At 48.9% G+C, this 20,671-nt stretch overlaps 1 protein-coding gene across 1 annotated transcript in view; it reads left to right on the top strand.

Annotated features, from left to right (window-relative positions):
• Uroc1 (urocanate hydratase 1) overlaps positions 1 to 15,863 on the top strand; it is a 30,276-nt gene extending 14,413 nt beyond the window's left edge. The window contains exons 13-20 of the mRNA XM_057761316.1: positions 418 to 490; positions 1,636 to 1,757; positions 3,652 to 3,722; positions 7,488 to 7,586; positions 9,595 to 9,694; positions 11,126 to 11,207; positions 13,562 to 13,661; positions 15,623 to 15,863. Coding sequence (XP_057617299.1) covers positions 418 to 490; positions 1,636 to 1,757; positions 3,652 to 3,722; positions 7,488 to 7,586; positions 9,595 to 9,694; positions 11,126 to 11,207; positions 13,562 to 13,661; positions 15,623 to 15,763 — 788 coding nt within the window. The 3' untranslated portion in view covers positions 15,764 to 15,863. The remainder of the gene's footprint in view (positions 1 to 417; positions 491 to 1,635; positions 1,758 to 3,651; positions 3,723 to 7,487; positions 7,587 to 9,594; positions 9,695 to 11,125; positions 11,208 to 13,561; positions 13,662 to 15,622) is intronic.
• Positions 15,864 to 20,671: the final 4,808 nt, after the last annotated feature.

The raw sequence follows: 20,671 nt of genomic DNA, 5'->3' as shown, positions 1-20,671 counted from the left end.
ATAGCTCAGCCACATGATCATCCTTCTTGAAGCTGGTCCTGCCAGACAGCCAGGCTTCTCTGGGCTTCAACTCCTCCTTACATTTTAAAAATATAAAAAACCCAGAGTCCACAAGAAATTCTCTCCTTCCAAGCCTTTTCTCATAGCCATTTGCAGGGCCACTTGTAGACCTAGTGGGACAGGCTCTTCTGGGTGGTAGCTCTGGGGCCGACACTGAGTCTGTGGGCCAATACATCCATACCCTACACCTAGACCACACGGATGTCAGTATACCATCCAGGGCTGCACTCTGCTTGTCGCTTCTTACTTTGCCTAAGGAAAAATCTTGAGACTCTGTTCCCAGACTCTCCCAGGTCCCCTTATTTTAGTCACTGTCTGTGTGGTCATGGGTGCTCACACAGATGGGTGACTCTACAGGAGCAGATGTCCAGAAGAAAGGAGCCAACAAGACAGAGTTCCGCTACCCCTCCTATGTCCAGCACATTATGGGGTGAGTGATGGAGGTTCTGTTTTGGGGTGTCTAGTACCTTTTCTGCTCCTCTCCGGACTTAGGACTTGGCCTTTCCAGCTAGACGGGCCTCCAACACTGATCACCACAGGGCTGTGCTGAGACCTCACCCAACTGGGAAGTAACCAAACAGTGATCACAGTATTTCCACATGACACACAAGTGCAGAGTGGGTTTCGGCAGAGCCTCAGTGAGAGGACAGGGAACCGAAGGGCCTGACAGCCACGGTCACTCCCTGTTCACACCACCCTGCCATGTATCCACTCATTTTCCTAAGTTATGTGGCCAGGAAGCCAGGACGATGATTCAGTCCTGAAGACCAAGACCCCCAGTGGCTTGAAGGTCTTGCGCCATCTGGTTGTTCAAGGCAGGTCTGAGAAGGGCCAGCAGCCCAAGAGAAATAGGGAAGTAAGGGACCCAGCAGGAAGCAGGGCCAAGGTAGACCAATCAAGGAGGGTGGACTTTTAGACTCACAGGTCCTGTGTGCACAGAGAGAGCCAGAGAAGAATGTAAGACTTCTCAGGATGGAGTCCAGAGAGGCAGAAGTTGTCTTCTGAGCTATACTACTGTTGGTGGAAGCAGAACCAAGGGTGGGCTAGGACACTGGGGTCCAGAGTGCTGGGTTTTCCTCAGAGAAGAGAAGCAGGAAAGAGATAGCAGGGATGTACTCAGCCGTGCCTGACAAGTATGGAGTTAGTATGGCCCGAGGTTATAGCATCCCTCTTCCCCACTTCAACTGCCACAGAAGCTGAGTCACCACGGAAGGCCAGGCCGGGTCAACACATTCACCCACTTTTCTCAACTACTTACTTTAGATGATTGGTCTTCGTGTAGTCTTTCTAAGAGCAGTTCGAGAAAACGTCTGTTTGTCTCTGTTCCATTTCCCGGCTCCAGTTGCTGGAGAAGTGAAGTGGTACAAGTTAAGAGATGGAAGCAGAGTCCAAGGAGGAGGCAGAGGAGCAAGGATGTCCTCATTGCTAAGACTTATTCCTTAGAAGCCAATTGTTTTGAGTTCATTCTGGTTGCTGCCCATCTCCCCTAGGCATGCCTACACACCGCTCCCTAGCTCAGCAAGAAGGTGCAGGCAGCCCAAGAGGTTGTGGCTAAGGAGACATTTGTCATTGCAGGGACATATTCTCCCAGGGCTTTGGGCCCTTCCGCTGGGTATGCACATCAGGGGACCCCCAGGACCTGGCTGTCACTGATCATCTGGCCACATCTGTGCTGGAGAAAGCCATTGCCGACGGAGGTGATACTTCTGGGTGGATGGTACTCAAGAGTGGGTGGTCTCCCAAATTCCCTGCTTCTGTAGGACAACTGGTGGCTAGTTTCATGTTCTACATAAATCTCAGGACCACAGGTTACTGCACAAGGGGACCTCAAGCACTTTCAGACTTTCTTCTCTCAAAGATGTTCAGAGCATGAAGCCCATCCATGTATCGGGCTCTGCCCCTCCCCCCAGCCCTGTGCTCACCTCTGCCTCTGCCTCTGCTGGTTGCAAGGCACAAGGAACTTTAAGTCAGTCAGCTGTCTGTCACTGTGACAAACACCTGAGTGAGACAACCTCCTTAAATTTGGGAGGTTTTCTTTTGGTTCTTGGCTTCAAAGACTTCAATGGTGGTCAGATGGTACCATTATTTTGGAGTGGAACACCCCGGGAGCCAAAGGGAAAAATAACGCCAACTTCTTCTCTAAGGCTACACCCCCAATGATCTCACTTCTTCCCTTTTCTTTAAGGTCCCATCATCCTCCAATGGTGCCACAGGCTGGCAACTGGACCCACAATCCCTGGGGTTTGCCGGATATTGATAACTTGTTGGCCTCTCTGACCCAGCTGCTCTCCTGAAGGCCCCGTGCTCCATGCATGGGGGAGGGAAGCATTTGAGCACTGGCCTTGTTTGATGCATTTCAGGAGCACTTCTCATTCACTTCAGCTGCCTTTTGTGAGCATGTCACCCCCATGCCAGGGCCTGTTGTCATCCACCTAAAGCTCAACTTCTCTGAGCACTGGACCCCTGAGCTCATCTTGTTCTGCCTCCTGGCTAGGTGGCTGTGGTCTTCCTGTGTCTGCATGTTTCTGCTGCTTCCTTGAAGCACATTGTCCTTTCTAAGGTACTTGACATTGTCGGTCAAGTGCAAAGAGGAGGCCAGACCAAGCCAAAGGAAGTAGCTAGGGTTTTATATTGGGAAATCTGGCCCATTGCCTTCCCAGCTTCTCTAGCTCAAAACAGCCGCCTGGGCCTAAGCAGACACAATTAGGTGTCAGCTGGGTGTCTACCACCCAGTGCTCTACAGAGAAGCTGGGTGCTATCACACTTCCAAATGTGATGGCTAAGAATCCCCAGCACAGCCAGCATCCAGCTACAATGTGACCTGCCCTTGCCAAGCAGAAACACTCCAGGAGCTTCTGCCAGGCAGAGCAGACAGATGCTAAGGTCCTCCAAGGCACAGAGCACAGCACAGGACCATAGAGTAACAAGCAGGGATGAGTTCAAGTGCGCCTTCACCCCGGACATAGTTTTCAAAGTGGGAGTTTATTTTAGTAAGATACCGATGTTCTCTGTGCTCACCTCTCACATCACCAGTCTGTTCTCATGAGCTGCTCAGACCTGTTGTCGCCTCCTCCTGGAGTAGGCCAAGGATTCCCACTTCCGGGGCTTTGTGCTGGATGTTCCCTCTGGAATTCTGTTCCACAGAGCTTCTCAGCATTGAGGACTCTGACCTTCTCTTTCTTAAGGAACCTTTATCCCCTAATGCATCAATCACCCCAGTAACCAGTGTCCCCCTAATGAATCACCCCAATAACCAGCATCCCCCTAAAGCATCGCCCCAATAACCAGCTCCTTACACTCTTCTTCACAGCCAACTGGCATTCTTGTCCCTGTGCCTGGCTCAGTGGCTGGTACACAATTGGTCCTCAATAGCTGTTCTTTGAGAATGAATGCATGAGCAATGGGCTGCACAGGCCCGTAGGTTAGTTCATGTTATCACTGCACTGGTTCCCAGATGCAGAACGGTTAGTGTAGGGGGGGATCACCCAAGGTCTCCAGGTGCCTGTGGCACACATCCAGCAGAAAAGAGAGCTGGGAACCCTGAGCAGCGGCTTCCAGGGCTTAAGATATCCCTCCCCTTTCTCCCTGCAGTGAAGGCATCCGTTAAGCTACAGTATATGGATAACATCCGCTGGATCCGGGAGGCTGCCAAGCACCAGCTGGTAAGAGCTTGGCTTGGGGGTAAGATGGGTACTGCAGAGTCATGAAGGAGGCTGAGCTGTCAAGAAACTGACCTGAAGCAGGATATAGTCACAGAGGTCTCAGCACAGTCGCAACACCCATCTTGAATGCCCTGAGAAGGTGCAGGCCCTGCATCAATGTTACTGCTGACAGCAGCAGTGGCAGCCACCTTATCCAGGAAAGAGCCTGTAAAAGGCTGTCTGGATAGCAACATGGAGAAACTGGAAACCTTAGACAATGTTGGTAGGAGTATAAAGCAATGTAATCTAGTTATTCCATGCTGGTTGTAGACACTGACAGGATTGGAATGGATTTCAGGGTGCTATAGATACTGAAACTAAAATGCCAAGGCAATCCAAAGGACTCTTGGCAGACAAATGGATCAACAAAATGTCTCTCCGCACAAAGCAACCTGTAAAGACATTCTGCCAGTCACTGACACCTGAGTAAAACTTAAGGATATGATGTTAAGAGAAATAAACCTGTCACAGAAGGACAAACCCTTGCAAGATGCCACCCACATGCAGCCCCTAGAGTAGAAAAGCCACAGGCAGGGAAGTGGCAGGGTATGTCCCAGGGCTGGGGAGAGTTGTGCGGAGTCACTGTTTCATGAGGACAGAGTTTTGGCTTGGAGCTGGATGGTGGGGCCAGCAGCACAGCACTGTGAGGTGGTTCATGCCACCAAGCAGCTTGCTAAACATTATTAAGGCAGTCAAATTTATGTTATATGCATATCTTAGCTAGGGTTCCTATTGTTGTCATGAAACACAGCCTGGAGGCAAGAGTTGATGTAGAGGCCATGGAGGGGTACTGCTTATTGGCTTACTCATCATTGCTTGTTTAGCCTGCTTTCTCATAGAGCTCAGGACCCACCAGCCCAGAGATAGCACCACCCACAATGGGCTGGGCCCTTCCCCATCAATCACTAAGAAAATGCCCTACTTCTGGATCTTATGAAGGCATTTTCTCAGTTGAACCTCGCCCTTTTCAGATAGTTCTAGCTTGTGTCAAGTTGAAACAAAACTAGCCAGGACAGTGTATTTTACTGATTTTTTTTTTTAATGGAGAGGATCAGAAGGGTGACTTGGGGCTCTAAAGCAGTTAACAAGGTCATCCTTCATCCAGTCACTTCACAAACAGTCTCTGGAGTTCTTGCGGGAAGTGAGAGCTCAGGCACCTGAGCTGGTTCTGTGGCACTCCCAAATAAATGCCCTGGGTGAGTGGCTCAACCTCCATCTATGACATGGAGGCAGTGGTGCTGGCTTGCGGTGGGCCTCTGTGATCCTCGCACCACACACACACACAGCTCTGTCAGGTCCAGAACTGAGCACAAAAGTGAAGGACATCACCTGTAGGAGAACGGATGGTTGATCAAAATGGTGTCTAATGACAGAAAACAGCCAGCAGGCCCAGGTTAGAGATGATGGGAGGACTGTGGAAATTAAATGAAGAAGAAACATTTGGTCCACACATGACTTTGCTCACCAGCAGGTTTCTGGCCAGAGGTCTCAGGGCCAGAAGGAAACTGTCCATCCCATGCTAGGGCTATATTTTGCATGTGTGTCTCCATGAAACCCCCAAGTGCCACCCTTGATCTCTATGACCCAGGTCCAAGCCAGGGAGCCTGGGGCTGGGGACAGAGTAGAGGGAGTGCTGCAGACAGAATACACAAGCCATCCAGAGAGGTGGGAGGAGGAGAGGCAGAGCTGGCAGCAGGGATGCTGCTGTCTGGGGCTGCTACGAGGGGTAGATTCAAAGTCAGCTGCACATGTCACAGGCCAGCAAGCAGAACGCAATGTCCACCTTTGATGGAAGTGATCTTTCTCTTGAAAGCTGGCAATTCTTTTTATCTATGATGTTCTTGATAAACTTGGCAGTTGTGTTCACTGTCCTCAGTGCTGTGACCAAATACCTGACCAGAAGCCACTGGAGGGACAACATTTATTATGGTTCATTGTTTCACAGCCGGGAAGCTATAGAGACAGGAATTCGAGGCAGCTGGCCACACTGTATCCACTGCCAGAAGGCAGAGGAAGATCGCTCAGTTTGCTTCCTGCTTTTTGTAGTCAAGAAGATGGTGCTGCTCACCTTAGAAGTCTTCCTTCCTCAGTTAGCCTTTCCTAAACTCCTCCTAGCGTGCTACCGATGTGTTTCCACGGTCATTATAAATTCAGTCAGATTCACAATGAAGATTAACCACCACAAGCCATTTTATACCAGTTCTTCCTTATTTCCCCCAAGAAATCTGAACACCTCACAGCACGGATTCACACTTGCAGGTTAAAACAAAACAAACAAACAAAAACCCTGAAGGCATCTGTAGTAACTAAAGCCATTTACATTTGCTAGACCCCGAGAAGTTACGGACCCCACTGCTGGGGCAACTCTGAACTCAGTTAAGACTTTAGTGTCCACGTTGCCTATCCTTGCCACCTTTTGCAGTTTTGGCCAGATCCCCAGGTAGGAGGGGAAAACATGCAGCACTTTCTTTAGAGACACTGTGGATTTACAGCCAGACACTACCAACATTTGGGGAGGAGGCATTTTTTTAAATTGCAGCAAGACATATATAAATATGCATAAATCTTATGATCCTCAAACTTTTTTTCAGGGTACAGCCCATTTAGGAATGTCCTGCTGCCCTTGCCATCCATTTCCAGAACTTTCTCATCTTTCACCTGAAACTCTGTTTCTAGTAAACACTAACCTCTCTCCCCAGCCCTAGGAGGCCCCCTTAAGAGCAGACAGGGCAGTACTTGTCTATCCCGATAGGCAGGTTCCAGCTGGCATGTTTCAAGGGCTTTCTATGCAGTTTGAGTGAGAATCCTCTGTCTTCCCAAGACTACAATGTTACAGTTTTCCCTCGATATCTGAAGTGGGGGGGGGGTTGGTTTCCAGATACTGATGGATACCACAGCCCACTCAGATCCTTAGTACACACGACCTTGTGTTGGCCCAGAACCTACCCAGGCCCTCCACATGCCTTACTTCTGGATGAATTGTTCGATCTAAGACAAGGTAGAAGCAATGCAAACATTAAATATTGAGTCACTTAGGAAATATCCACAAGAAAAAAGCTCATGCACATTCAATATCAGTGGGATGTTTTTTCCTGAATATCCTTTTCTCTTTCGTATGTTTATGTGTGGCATGCATGTGTGTATATGTGTGTTTGCATGTATGGGAACATGTGTGTGCTGATTCATGTGCGTGTATGTCTGTGTTTGAAGCCAGAGGTTGACACTGAGTGTCGTCCTTGACTACTCTCCACTTATTTACTGAGGCAGGGACTCTTGCTGAACCTAGAACTTTCTGTCTAGCTAGCTAGGCTGCTCCAGGGATTCCATCTCAGCCTATCGAATACTGATGTGAAAGAGGCTCAAAGGGGCAGGGTCCACAATAGGAATCCTGCATGGTATGCATGGAGTCAGTCTCTGGGCGCCTTTGGGAATGGACCATAAGGAAAAGGACATAGAAGAGAATGAGGTGGCCCCGACCTCAAGAAAAGTCAATGTGTGGGCATGCATTGCCCACCAATGTGGTATATAATGGGCTTTATGAGAGGTGCGCAAGAGTCCCATACTTTAGCGTTTCCATGCATTTCAGGGTCCTCTGAGCTCTCCCTAGAAGGGCCAGCAGGCTGAAGTTGGTCAGGTAACAGGGCTATAGTATCACTCACATCTTCCCATACCACTAGCTGGAATGCTTGCTTTTGGCTGGGGCCTTTCTCATTATCTCCTCTACAGGTGGTGGGCTCCCAGGCAAGGATCCTGTACTCAGACCAGAAAGGACGTGTGGCCATTGCTGTGGCCATCAACCAGGCCATCGCCAATGGGAAGATCAAGGTGAGGGAGATAGCCTGTGGTGCTTCAAGAGGCTTCACAGACACCTTTTCACCCAGGCTCTGCTTGGGGGCTTACCAACTCGGATCTCCTGCTCACCCTCAAATCTGCCCTCCCCACCTCTTCAACCTTCTGAGAAAGCTGCTTCCACCAGCACCCTGACCTAGTAGCAGGGAGCTTTTGCCCTCCCCTGGCTGAGTTCCCTGAAGGCCTTGGACTTGGTGAAGCAGATAAGCAGAGGGGCCTAGATAAGAGCTGCCCTGAGAACCAGTTCCTGCTTGAGAGGCAAGGAGAGCTTGGAGGGCCTAACATCCCCCCAGAACCCCAACCCTGATCATATGTCATTGTGACAAGGGAACTAGAGAAAAAGAGTGAGCAGCCTTGTTCAAACACAAGTCCGACAGTGTTTCTTTTGCTGTGACCTAGGCAAGTCAGGCTACTCTGACCCAGAGTTTCTCTGTTCTGTAGAAGAATAGCGTGCTGATAGCCCCCACGTAAGTGTGAGGATCAAATGAGTCACAGTCCACAAAATAATTCCGCACATCTTTTTTGAATGATCTTGTTCAAACCATGACAAATGTCCCCAGGTTTGCTTACTTTCCTCTCTCCTCTGGGGACCCAGAGCCCTGAGCTCATGTGCTTGAAGAAGTCGTTTGCTCCTTTCCTTCTTGTTTTGGGGATTGTGCCCTGTTCCTGGTGGCATTGCTCTGCCAGAAGTACTGGGAGTGTTACTCAGGTGAACTAAAGAAAGGTTGAGGTGTGGAAGGCCGTCCCTGCAGACGGCTCAGGGTCAGAGCCAGGGTGGCACCACAGCAAGAACAACATCCCGAGCTCTTTGGGGTGCTTCCCAGAAGCCCACTGGAGGGGTGCTGCTCAGAAGCCCCTGCTCACACCCCAGCTAGCACTCTCCCACTTTCGTCCACTGGACAGGTTTGATAGTTCTATTGTGCTGGTGCCTTTTTGGGGACACAGCAGAGGGTTTGATGGTCAAAGTTCCAGCTTGGAGCTGCTGTAATAAAGAGAGATGATACCTAACTGCAGGTATGAGCTAGGAGATGCTTACTAACTGCAGGTATGAACTAGGGGATGTTTACAGGTGCCATGAGGCAAGGGAAAACATGACCCAGGTGGTAAGATGAAGATCTATGGTTGGTCAGGACAGGCCTTCCTGAAGTTCTAGCATTCAGCTGAACGCTGAATGACCAGAGGTGCCAGGAAACAATTCCATGTCAGAGACGAAGTCATAGGCACAGCATGGCCTGCTCACGGAAGGCAAGAGTAGCTGGGGGTTTCTGAGTTTCATGGTGTCCTCGAGCCTCCCAGCATGTTGCATCATATTTGGTGAGCCTCTAAATTTCCAAGAACCACTGTCAATGGTTGGGAAGGCTAGCTGCATCTCTGAAGTAGATCAGTGCTATCAGGAGCAGACATATCTCACTGTCATAAAAAGCCTTATATTATTACAACCATCTTAAATGACATGTTCTGTATGTCTCTGAAATCTTTGAAGGTCACCTATCTATCTAAAATATATCTGTTTGACTTTGAAAACATACTTAACATGACTACAAGTTTGATTGGTTTTTTTTTTTTGGTAAGGATACAAGTTTGGTTGTTATAGATAACTAACTACTAACCCACATTTCTTAACTATCCTAAATAGTTTGTAATAATTTTCAAGAACTAGAACTTTACATTTTAAAATGAGCTGCATAGGTACAAGATATTATACAAAAGTAAAAACATATATACAGTATGTTATAACAAAAATAACCTTAAATTTATATCAATATATAAAAATCCATACCAAGGTAAAATATTAGTAGTTGCTTTTTAGTTTAAAAGTAGATGCAATAATCTACCCTTTAATCCTATCATTTCTAAGACTGGGTCTATTTTCAAGGGGAAAGAATCCAAATGGTGTCTGGAGTGGCCCCACTCTCATCCTCCACCTCATGCCAACAAGCCTGGGAGACACTATTGACGATATGCCCTTCCCTGTCCCCTACAGGCCCCAGTGGTCCTGAGCCGTGACCACCATGACGTGAGTGGGACTGACAGCCCCTTCAGGGAGACTTCCAATATTTATGACGGTTCTGCCTTCTGTGCAGGTGAGGAAAATGAAAGCATCGTTGTCCCCTAGCATTAGCCAGCCGAGGAGATGCGCATCCTTAGTCCCAGCACCTCTGGCAGCTGAGCGGCACAGGGAGCTTGAGCTTAAGGATTAGAAGCAGTAGCTTCTGATTAGTAGCTGGGTTGTGCTGGTGCACGCCTTTAATCCCAGCACTTGGGAAGCAGAGGCAGGCGGATCTCTGTGAATCTGAGGCCACCTTGGTCTACGGAGTGAGTTCCAGGACAGGTTCCAAAGCCACACAGAGAAATCTGTCTCTAAAAAGCAACAATAATAATAATAATAATAAAATTAGAAGCAAGCTGGGTAACATAGATTTCATCTCAAAGGGAGGAATTAGATTTCCTGTCTTCTAGATAACAGGCTGTATGCTCTTTTCCTTCCTCCTCCTCCTCTTCCTCACCCAGCACCAGGGAGAGTCTAGGTTCCCTGATCTCTGTGAGAACTGGGGTGGAGGGAGGGGAAGGTGGATAAAGAGCTACAAGAGGAAGCTGCAGTCTTATGCCTGTGTCTCCAGGGTGGCAAAAAGTGGCAACAGTCACTGACCTCCTTGAACCTGTCCTAAAAATGCTAGATGCTTAGAAGGCAACCAGCTGGGGCTTTGCTTCCCCTGGGTGCCTGGCTCCATAGTTTGCTGGGTACATGGCTGCCGTGTAATGCTGGGCTTGTCCCTGGTGCAGCAAAGCAGCTGAGGAAATAAGAGGTGCTAACTAATTACCTGTAGCCCATGGGGAAGCACTGGCACCACGGCCAAAGCAACAAAGGAAGCCAGAGGTTCTTCATTGGGAAAACTCATACAGGTTCATATAGAAAGACACCTCACAACTAAGCTTGCTCAAATGGAGCTCTTGCAGCTTTATACGTGGCCCATTCCAAAAGAAAAATGGATAGGAATACTTCCTGGGTAGAATAATGTGATAATAAACAAATTTCTCTCTAAGTCATCTAAAAAACTGAGCTGTCTGAAGTCATCGAAAACTTCTGGGTTTCTCTGGAGAGCCTTATCTGAAGCAAAAGTACTACTTAGAGGATGACTAACTTAAAGGGGCACTTAAAGTACTTAAAGGGGCAGCACACCCACTGTGCAAAGGTGATCGCATCTCAAATACCTGCCCAGCAGCCAATATGGGCACCTCACTTCTCTGATAGAGTCAAGAAGCATCCTTCATTTGCAATGCCTGCCCAAGGCATGAATGGGCATTTAGTGCAAGAGAGTACGGCAGTAGGGATGAATGATAGGTATGATAGGCCGTCCGTTTCTCTTGCTTCCTGTTTCCAGACTCCCCTGTCTCTGTTCCCCACTTGTCCACTGTCACACTGTTCTGCAGTCCCAAGAAACAGCATGGGTCTATCTGGCACCCAGACCACCTAGTGCAAGGAATGATGGATCATGTTTGCCCTGTTTCTACAGACATGGCTGTGCAGAACTTCGTGGGAGATGCCTGTCGTGGTGCCACCTGGGTTGCTCTTCACAATGGAGGGGGTGTGGGCTGGTAAGAAGGCGTCAGAGAGCAGGCTGTGGATTGGTGGAGACTGTGGGGACCTCTTGGGACAGAGACAGGTCCACGGGCCTGAGGTTTTTGGACTTAGATCTCTGGCCACTTGTTCTATTGAAGGTTTTATGCAAATGCAGTCCTCATGTGAACTGGGAACCAGAGGGTCAGTATGTCGGGGTGTGGAGGATGGAGGAACAGAGAGAGAGACTTCTATAACGCAACTCCAGTAGTTTGGCACAAACCTATCATATAGGACACAAAGGCTAGCATCAGCAACAGCCGTGTTCGTTTCTACATTCCAATTCCCACCATAACTATTTGACTTGAAAGAGTGGGAGCCCATGGCTGCCAGGACAGCAGGTTCTAGGCTCCCCACTCTCCCCAGCGCACAGTTATGTTCACTCGGGTCCCTTTCCAGCCAGCACTAGGGCAGGGTCATTAAGGACTCTGTGGTGGCCTCTGTGTTAGTCATTGTTCTTGCCTGTAACAAAAGTGGTCTCTAACTTGTGCAGGGGAAAGGTTTATCTGATTCACGGCTTCACAGTCCGTGGTCAGTCGGCCACACTGTTTTAGGCAGCACAGCATGGCAGGAGCCCCTAGGGGTAGGGATAGAGCCATTCATCCATGACAGGGAAAAGAAGAAGAAACTGAGATCCCATGTGGTCCTGCAAGGGCCCTTCCTCAGTGATCTGAAGACCTCCCATGAAGCCCCACCACCGCCCTCAAAGGAACATTGAAAATCCAGACTGTGGGGTTTCATTCTGATTGGCATTGGCCGTTCCTTTGCTGCCGAGAGTATTAACTCAGGTTTATCAGACACGGACAATGCAGCATCATTTGCTGACCCCTTTCGATCTTCCCTCTCACAGCATCAAAGAAAGGACACAGGCTTTTACAGATGAGGAGACTGGGGCACAGACGACTTGCCTCTGCTTGGGAAGTTTCCTGTCTGGGATCCCCTGGCTGCTATGGTCTCAGAGAGGGAGAAGACCTGAGCCAGTATGAGCTGGATCCAGGCCAGCCTTTGTCCTGAAGAGCCAATTCCTCCCATTAACCAGCTCTCCAGAGTATTCAGCTGACCCGCTTGGCCTCATGCCCACCAAGGCTGGAATGCCAAGCTGCAGCCCTGTCAGGTGGCTTTAATTGATGGAAAATGTGACCCTAGTGCACATCCTAGCTGGAGAACAGCGCAGACAAGAGCTCCCTGGTTGTGGGGTGCATGGGAGGGGACAACTGTGACGTGACAGAGGCTGAAGTTTGTCCAAAGCCTCACAAGGCAAAAGCAGCAGGCGTGCTAGGGATTTACTAGGGAGGATGAGGGAAGTCCTGGGTTTTAGCACTATTGCATAAAGGGTTGAGGAACTCGGCTCTCAGTTGTTGCTTCTCCAAGGACAAGTCACACCCAGTTCTGTGGCTTTGGTTTCTTCCTCATTTGGCAGGAATCTGTGTGTGTGAGCTGTTTGTCCTCAGGCTTCTTGACTTGCTTCTCCCCTTCCTGGGCGGTCTCCTGTGGACAGGTTCTTCTCTGTGCAGGGTCACCTCCCATAGCTGTGTCAATTGTAGGGCACTCCGTGACCTCAGCCTCCTCATGGTCGCTCTTTTGGAGTATCTGTTTAGCCACTGCCTTTGTGCCGTGTGTCCGTTGGTCATGCTTAGTGAGAACAAGAGTTGGCTGCAGCTCCCTGTGCGCCCGGATGTGTCATTTGGCCAGGTCACTGAGGACAGGGTCATTTGGCCAAGTCACTGAGTGGGAGAGATTGTATCTTCGCAAAGGCTTCTCTGGGCTCTTTCTATAGGAAAGGATTGCAAGGGGGTAGACTTCATGTCACAGGATCATTTCAGAGATCAGGTAAGTTAACACAGGCAGTCTTGGGGCAGTCAGTGAGTCTGGGTAACTAGCAGCCCACCTGTGGCATGGCATCTTGTGTGCCAAACAGCCTTCCTGTGTGCCCATACACTCTTTATGGCCACTTCAGAGGGCTGTAAGAAGCAACCTCCCTCCCTTCTCAGAGCACTGTCCCAGACCAGGGTGTAGCTCAGTACTGAAGCACTTATAGCCTGGGTACAATGAGAATGATTGCTTCCCATCCCGGTGGACAAACAGGCATTGAGCAGACCGTGATACAGAGAAGGTCTTGGAAGTATACTTGGAAGTATAGCATGACTGGCCAAGAAGCCAGGATGTTGCCACTCTGTTCTGATGACCACATGGCTCTGTGATGTAGAGGCCAATGGGGCAAGGCTCCCCCAAAGCTGATATCTTCTCAGGTCAATGCCTGTAACCTTGCATGATGTTTGCACTAAGCAATTCTACACAGGGAGTGAGCCGGGAACCCCTTTGTCTCTTGCAGGGGCGAGGTGATCAATGGGGGATTTGGCCTCGTGCTAGATGGGACCTCACAGGCTGAGCAGAAAGCCAGGATGATGCTCAGCTGGGATGTCTCCAATGGTGTAAGTACCCCAGAACTCCTCAGCTTCTCGCTCCCCCTTCTTATCCGTGGCTCCGCCTCCAGGTTGAAAGTCTGGGCTGCAATTCTGGCCCTTCCCCAGTAAGAGCCTTTACTCCCTTTCCAGACCTTCCAGGGCTCCCTCTTCCTTAAGAATTTATTTATTTTTATTTTATTTTATGTGTATGAGTGTGTCTGCATATTTGTACACCATATGTGTGCCTGGTGCCCTCAGAGGTCAGAAAGGGGCATCAGGTCCTATAGAAGGAGAGATACTGATGGTTGTGAGCCACCATGTGGGTGCTGGGAATTGAACCTAGGTCCTGCAGAAGAGCAGCTAGGGCTCTTAACTGCTGAGCCATCTCTCCAGACCGCAGGGTTCCCTTTGCACCACCCGTTCCCAACTGTTTCCACACTGTCCTTTGTGTCTCCTTGTCTCTAGTCTCACCCTGAAGCCTAGCTTCTATAAATGCGGCTGGACCCTGGCAGGCTCAGCCCTTCCACCGAAGCACCCCCATATTGTTGTTGAGGCTTCACTCTTTGGGGACTGGGATGGAACTCAGGGCCTCAGGCATGTTGAGCTCTGTCATTTTGCTGTGCCCTGGCCTCATGATCTCCCTCTTAAGACCCATTGTTGAAAGAGGTTTCCATCTGGCCCAGTCCCATAATAAACACACAGAAACTATATCATTTGCAATACTGTTTGGCCAATAGCTTAAGTGTCTTTTTAGCTAGATCATATCTTAAATTAACCCATTTCTATTATTTTATACTTTACCACAAGGCTCGTGGTTTACTGGCAAGGTTCCAGCATGTCTATCTTTGGCAGATGGCTACATGGCTTCTCACTGACTCCCATAACATAATACATACATACACATATATGTACACACACACACACACACACACACATCTTCCAGCCTGGCTATATTCTGTTAAGCCATTGACCGAAAGTAGCTAGCTTCTTTATTAACCAATGGCAATAAAACATATTCACAGCATACACCACCTCCCATATCAGCCCATCTTTCCCTGCTTTGTATTGCTGTTCCTTTTTGCTGCCTGGGTGGCCGTTGCCCATGTCAGGCAGGTGCTGTACCCCAGCTATGCCAGCCCTCACTGTCACCTTCGAAGGCAGCCAACGAACACACTTCCGAAGCTCAATGGGCCTTTCATCCTGCTACTATGACCCATCTTTGCAGTAACAGCATCTGGGGAGAAGGGTCAGATTCCTCTCCCAAACCACGTCACAGGCAGCCCAGAAGGGCTGACCTGAGGTCAGAGGTCAGGTGACAATGAGGAAAGGTATATAGGGTATGAGCAAACCACAGAGGGATTCTAGAGCAAAGCACCAGAGTGAAGACAGTAGCTCTAAATGACTGAGGTTGTACCCAGAGGCAGGGGAAAGGGCCTCTGGTAGGGCCACTCACCAGGAACCACTAAGCTTCAGCACTTCAACAGGAGGGGGTCTACATCCTGGCACTAGGAGTCGGAATGAGTCTTGATGGGGCTTCCTCCATGAGACCTCACTATCAGTGGTGTAGATATAGGCCAGAGGAGGCTTAGAGACGGTGGGTGGCAGATAGATGGGGAGGTGCCATAGTCACCACTTAGGACAGCCCAGGTATAAGAGAGGAAGTGGGCTAGGGAGGGATCGTGTAGCTGATGGCGAGGGTTCTGAAAGGGGAAAGGATGGGTAACCTGTTCTACCCAGGGGGTGTCCTCTATAAAGGCCAGGTCGCTCTTAGAGGTGGGAAGAGAGCTGGCCAGGATAATAACTGGTTTCAGATTGAAAAGAGGGCAAATTAGTTAGCTGTTCCAGGTAAGAGAGCAGGGATTCTGAGCCTGGCAGCTACAAAGGAGGTTCTGAAATCCCCAGGCAGAGGGCACAAAGTTTGGGAGCCAGGATACCATGTGGAGAGCCCAGTGATGTTGATAGCAATGCTTTGTCCTCGGCTTCTGCAGGTGGCAAGGCGTTGCTGGTCTGGGAACCCCAAGGCCTATGAGATCATCTGCCAGACAATGCAGGAGAACAAAGGACTAGTGGTGACACTCCCCCACGAGGGGGCAGATGAACAAGTGCTACGGCAGGCCCTGCGGCCCTGAGAAGAGCTGAGATCCTCTTGATGTCCCCTCCCCTTTGCCCTCCCCTCTCAGATCACTGCCCTCCCAACACTGCATCCCAGCCTAGTGCTCCTAGTGTCCCACACAGGAGCCGCAGAAGCCTACAAGGTGGAAGCACTCGTCTTTGACCAGCGGCTTGAGAGCCCTGCGACGGAGAGCGTGTCTCGTTTATGTGAAGGTCCTTAAACCTTATGTGAGGTAGAGTGGATTCCAGCTTGGATGGGAAGAAACATCGAATGCTGACTAAACTGGCAGCAGTCTCCCGGGACTCTCTGTGACATTCTCAGAGTGCTGTTCTGTCTTCCTGTCCAACACTGGTCCTACAGCGCTCTCCTAGCCATCCACCCATCCCACCCACACTAGGTCCTTGATGCTGAGTAAGGGGGGACAGGCAGGAAATAAAAAATAAAGTAGAGGCAAGTGTGTGTTTTAAACTGGGCAAGGGGAGTGGGTAGCGCCAATGTCTGAGCAAGATGGCCAGGTACTGGGACATGTGGAGAGATGACACTTTCCAGGCCAGCTGTGTGAATCTGAAAAACAGAACCAACCACTTCTTGAGGTTCCTGGGTGTCTGTTTGGGATCTGGGATCCTGCAGGAGTTGCATTGACTTAAAGCTGGAATCTTACACCCTTCTCAGAATGACCAACCAGATCTACACCGGGCTTGCCTCGGGCCCTGGCAAAGAGAATTGGATAGCTGTGCTTCCTTGGGCCTTCCTCTAGAAGTTACTACTACTTTATAGTGCCTCCTACCTACCCCAAACCTCAGCTTTCAGGGCCCCTCCCACTACCCTGTTGCCCTGTGCCCTCTCTTCAACCTTCACCAAGCCAGATCTCCTGCTGTGGGTACCATAGGCTTGTTGTCTCCTAAGCTGAACCAGGGCTAAGAGGAAAACCCAAAGGTGGATGAGAGAAAAGGAAGAGAAAGACTGGCCTGGCTCCAAAAAAGTTGTGCCGCTGAGTCTGTCTGTCAGGTTTGGTTCATACTGGTATAAGACCAGACAGAAGGAACCCTTTGTCTTCCCCAGAGTGCCATACGGAGGGCATCAGGGTCCTCCAGCAACCCCCGTCCAGGATAGACCATGATGCCCACTGTGGGAGCAGAACTGAGAGAATTGGGTTTGGTAGTTCTACTTCACTGTCAAGAGTAACCAATGGCTTTGCTGTGCAGTTGTTTAGACTTAAGGAGACACCGAGTCTTGGGAAAACGTAATTCAGTCTGATACAAACACAAAAAGATGCTTTATTAATGATGTTACTGTAATCAAATATGCAAGGCAATTAACATACAAAGAGAAAAGGGTGTTGTGGTTGACACTTCTGGAGGTTCCCACCCAAGATCAAGAAGTGATATTGCTCTGGCAGCAGCATCAAATGGCAATGGCAGGGAGCACATGACAGAACAGAATGCTTACACTATGAGCCAGGAAGCAAAGAAGGGAAGTTTGGACCCAAGTCCTAGAACCCCCCCAAGGGCATGTCCCGAATAACCCAAAGACCTACCACCAGCTCTGCCTCCTAAGGTTCCACCACTTCCTAACACCCTTTTGAATAAGCTGAGCCATAGCAGAGGTCAAAACTTGCTTTCTGGTATCTTGGTCTGTATTTCTTACATAAAACAAGAATTTTCCTACATTGAAAAATAGATGTGAAGCCAGACATCCTTCATTGAGAGATTAGGGTCTCTGAGCCCCCGTTTCCAAATATGCCCAGCAAAGCCAAGATACCTAGATCTCTGTTGAGATATAATCTTGGTTTTTTCTTTATCCTCTATGTGGTATCACAGCAGAGGATCAGGCAGAGGATGGCACTGGAGCAGCCCCCTCTACCCCCAGACCTAATGTGTGTGTGCACTGTTGTCATACGGAGCCCCAGCCCTTCCCTGCAGTGTGAAGGGTACGGTAGGCACCAATCAGCACCAGCTGCTAGCCCTCGTCTTCGGTAGAGTGGATACCTCTCATGTAGCATATTCATTATTCGGATGTGGCATGTGTGACAGGAAATTGAATTGTAAATTTTGACGGTTTAATTCATTTAAAGTAAATTTAGTTCTAGCTCATAGAAGTATAACTGAAATATAATGAGATTATAATTACATATATACCTGCTTTAGGCTGGGCCAATTCTATTTTTCTCCTAAAAGCCAGGAACATGTTTGCTTATAAAAATGCAGTCCTTATAAAAGGCTGGGGGAGGCTCAGTGGCAGAACACATTTTTAGTACACATACACACTTAATATACACCACACACACAAGTCTAAAATAAGTAAATACATATGGTAGCATTCAAAAACAACAAGTCACAATCTTGTGGAGAGCTTCTGAAAACTGTCCACCAACACAGCAGTGTGGAATGGGCCCTGTGCTGGTGTGGGACAGTTCTATATTCTATCAATTATATTTTAAATAAATGCTGATTGGCTGGTAGCCAGACAGGAAGTAGAGGTGGGGCAATGAGAACAGGAGTATTCTGGGAAGAAGGAAGCTCTTTCCCCAGTCCTTCCCAGATCACAGAAGAAGCAAGATGTGACCTGCTCCGCTGAAAAAGGTACCAAGCCATGTGGCTAACATAGATAAGAATAATGGGTTAGTATGAGTTATAAGAGCTAATATGAAGCCTGAGCTAATGGGCCAATGAGTTTATAACTTATGGAGACCTCTGTGTGATTTTCTTTGGGACTTGCCGGCTGTGGAAACTGGGCAGGACAGGAACCCCAACAAGCACCCCCTGATGCTGCACTGCGCTGACTGGCGTCCTCTGCTGCTTGTGAGGCCAGTTTTGCTTAGTGGTCTCTATGTAGTCCCTCGCCTTCATCCTCAGCCTAATTGGACTCCAGGGAAGATCCTTACAAATGCAACAACAGCATGTCCTACGTCCACCTGAAAACCAGAGTGGCTTCCCTGATCCTTGCTGGAGGCAGGACCTGAAAGGCAGCACAACCTGGAAGGGATGGCAGCAGAAAAACAGTATTCTTCGGAGACCTGGCTCAGGAGGCCTAGAGAACCAGAGGAGAGTGAGCAGTGCAGGATCAGTAAGATGGCTCCTTGCAAACTCAGGAGGCTGAATGCACCCCATAACAGACATCCTAAAAGTTACAGAGACATTCTTGAAACAGCAGGGAACATAGAATAACATCTTTATGCTAGCCTCTGCTTTCCAGCACATTTTCTTTCATCTATTATTGTAGTAAAACATGCATAACAAAGTTACCACTCCAAACACATTCCAGGGTGCAGTGCAGTGATCCAAAGCAATGTAGCAGTCGCCACTACCCAGGTCTAGGAGCTTGTCATCGCCCCCAAGCTGATACTGTCCCCTCCCTACTGCTTTCCTGATGGAGGAAGGTCATTGGTTAATTAATAAAGAAACTGCTTGGCCTCATAGGTTACAACATAGGTGGGTGGAGTAAACAGAACAGAATGCTGGGAGGAAGAGGAAGTAAGCTCAGATGCAGGGCAGCTCCTCTCAGAGCCAGAAGCGATGAAGCAAGCTGCCAGGTCAGACATGCTGAATCTTTCCTAGTAAGACTGGTGCTACACAGATTATTAGAGATGGGTTGATCAGGATATGAGAATTAGCCAGTAAGGGCTAGAGCTAATGGGCCAAGCAGTGTTTATATGAATACAGTTTGTGTGTTGTTATTTCGGGGCATAAGCTAGCCAGGCGGCTAGGAGCTGGGTGGCAGGAATGCAGCCCGCAGCTCCGTACAACATCTTCCTATGTATTCTGTGCTCCAGAGGCCTCACAAATACAGTGTCACATAGTACTTGCCAGCTCACTCAGCCAGTGTCAAGTCCTTGGGTCCAACCACATGACAGCATATAGCAGAATGCCCATCCGTGCTAGACTGAGCAAGACTGCATTGCATAGAGGACCACATTTGCTTAGCTATTCGGCCACTGTCCTCTGATCCCCACCTACTATGGCTCACTGTGTGTGAGCACAGGTGTGCATCTGTCTACCTGTAGCATGAGTTCTAATTGGTCTTAATAACAAAAACCCAGAGTCAGATATTAGGGGTGAAAGCTGAAAGATCAGAGAAGCAGAGTGGCCAGCCACTAGTTCTTACCTCTATGAAATCCTCAGACCAAATGAGGTATTCTGTCTCTACAAGTCCTCAGACCAAACGCTGTCTCTAAGAAACCTCAGACTGAATCCTGAGCTTCTGTATCCTCCTGCTTTGTATTCTCCTCTCTGCCCAGCCATACCACTTCCTGTCTCCACCACCCTTGTGCTGGGATTAAAGGTGTGAACCACCACCTCTTGGCTCTGTTTCTCTTTTAGACTGATTCAACCTCACTTAGCCCAGGGTGTCCTTGAACTCACAGAGATTGGTCTGCCTCTGTCTCCTAAGTGCTGGGATTAAAGGCGTGTGTCACCACTTCCTGGCCTCTATGGCTAACAAGTGTGGCTAGCTCTGCATTCTGATCTTCAGGAAAGCTTTATTTGTTAAAGCACAAACAAAATATCACCACATCCACCCAAGCCCCTGCTTTCAGCTCTTTTGAGTCTGCACCTAAAACTCTAACTATAAGATCGTATGATAATTTCATGTTTTTTTAAGGAACTATCAAAACATTTTCCCGATAAAATAATTTCTAAATCTAGAATTGATTTTCTAAACTACTTGTGATCTAAAACAAATCAACTAAGGCCAGTGAGATGGATCAGTGCTTAAAGGCACCTGCTACCCGACCTGAGGACCTGAGTTCAACCCCCAGAACCTGCATGATGGAAGGATAAACTGACAGCTGTGAGCTGTCCTCTGATCCCCACCTACTATGGCACACACACACACACACATCAGACACACACACACCAGACACACACACACACACACACACACACCACAACTAAATAATAAACTCAATGCCAAAGAGAATCTAGGG

The sequence above is a fragment of the Chionomys nivalis genome, chromosome 1, assembly GCF_950005125.1.
Source record: "Chionomys nivalis chromosome 1, mChiNiv1.1, whole genome shotgun sequence".
In the NCBI taxonomy this organism is placed as follows: domain Eukaryota; kingdom Metazoa; phylum Chordata; class Mammalia; order Rodentia; family Cricetidae; genus Chionomys; species Chionomys nivalis.
Note: the sequence above shows the minus strand (reverse complement) of the source record. Positions and strands in the feature narration are given on the sequence as shown.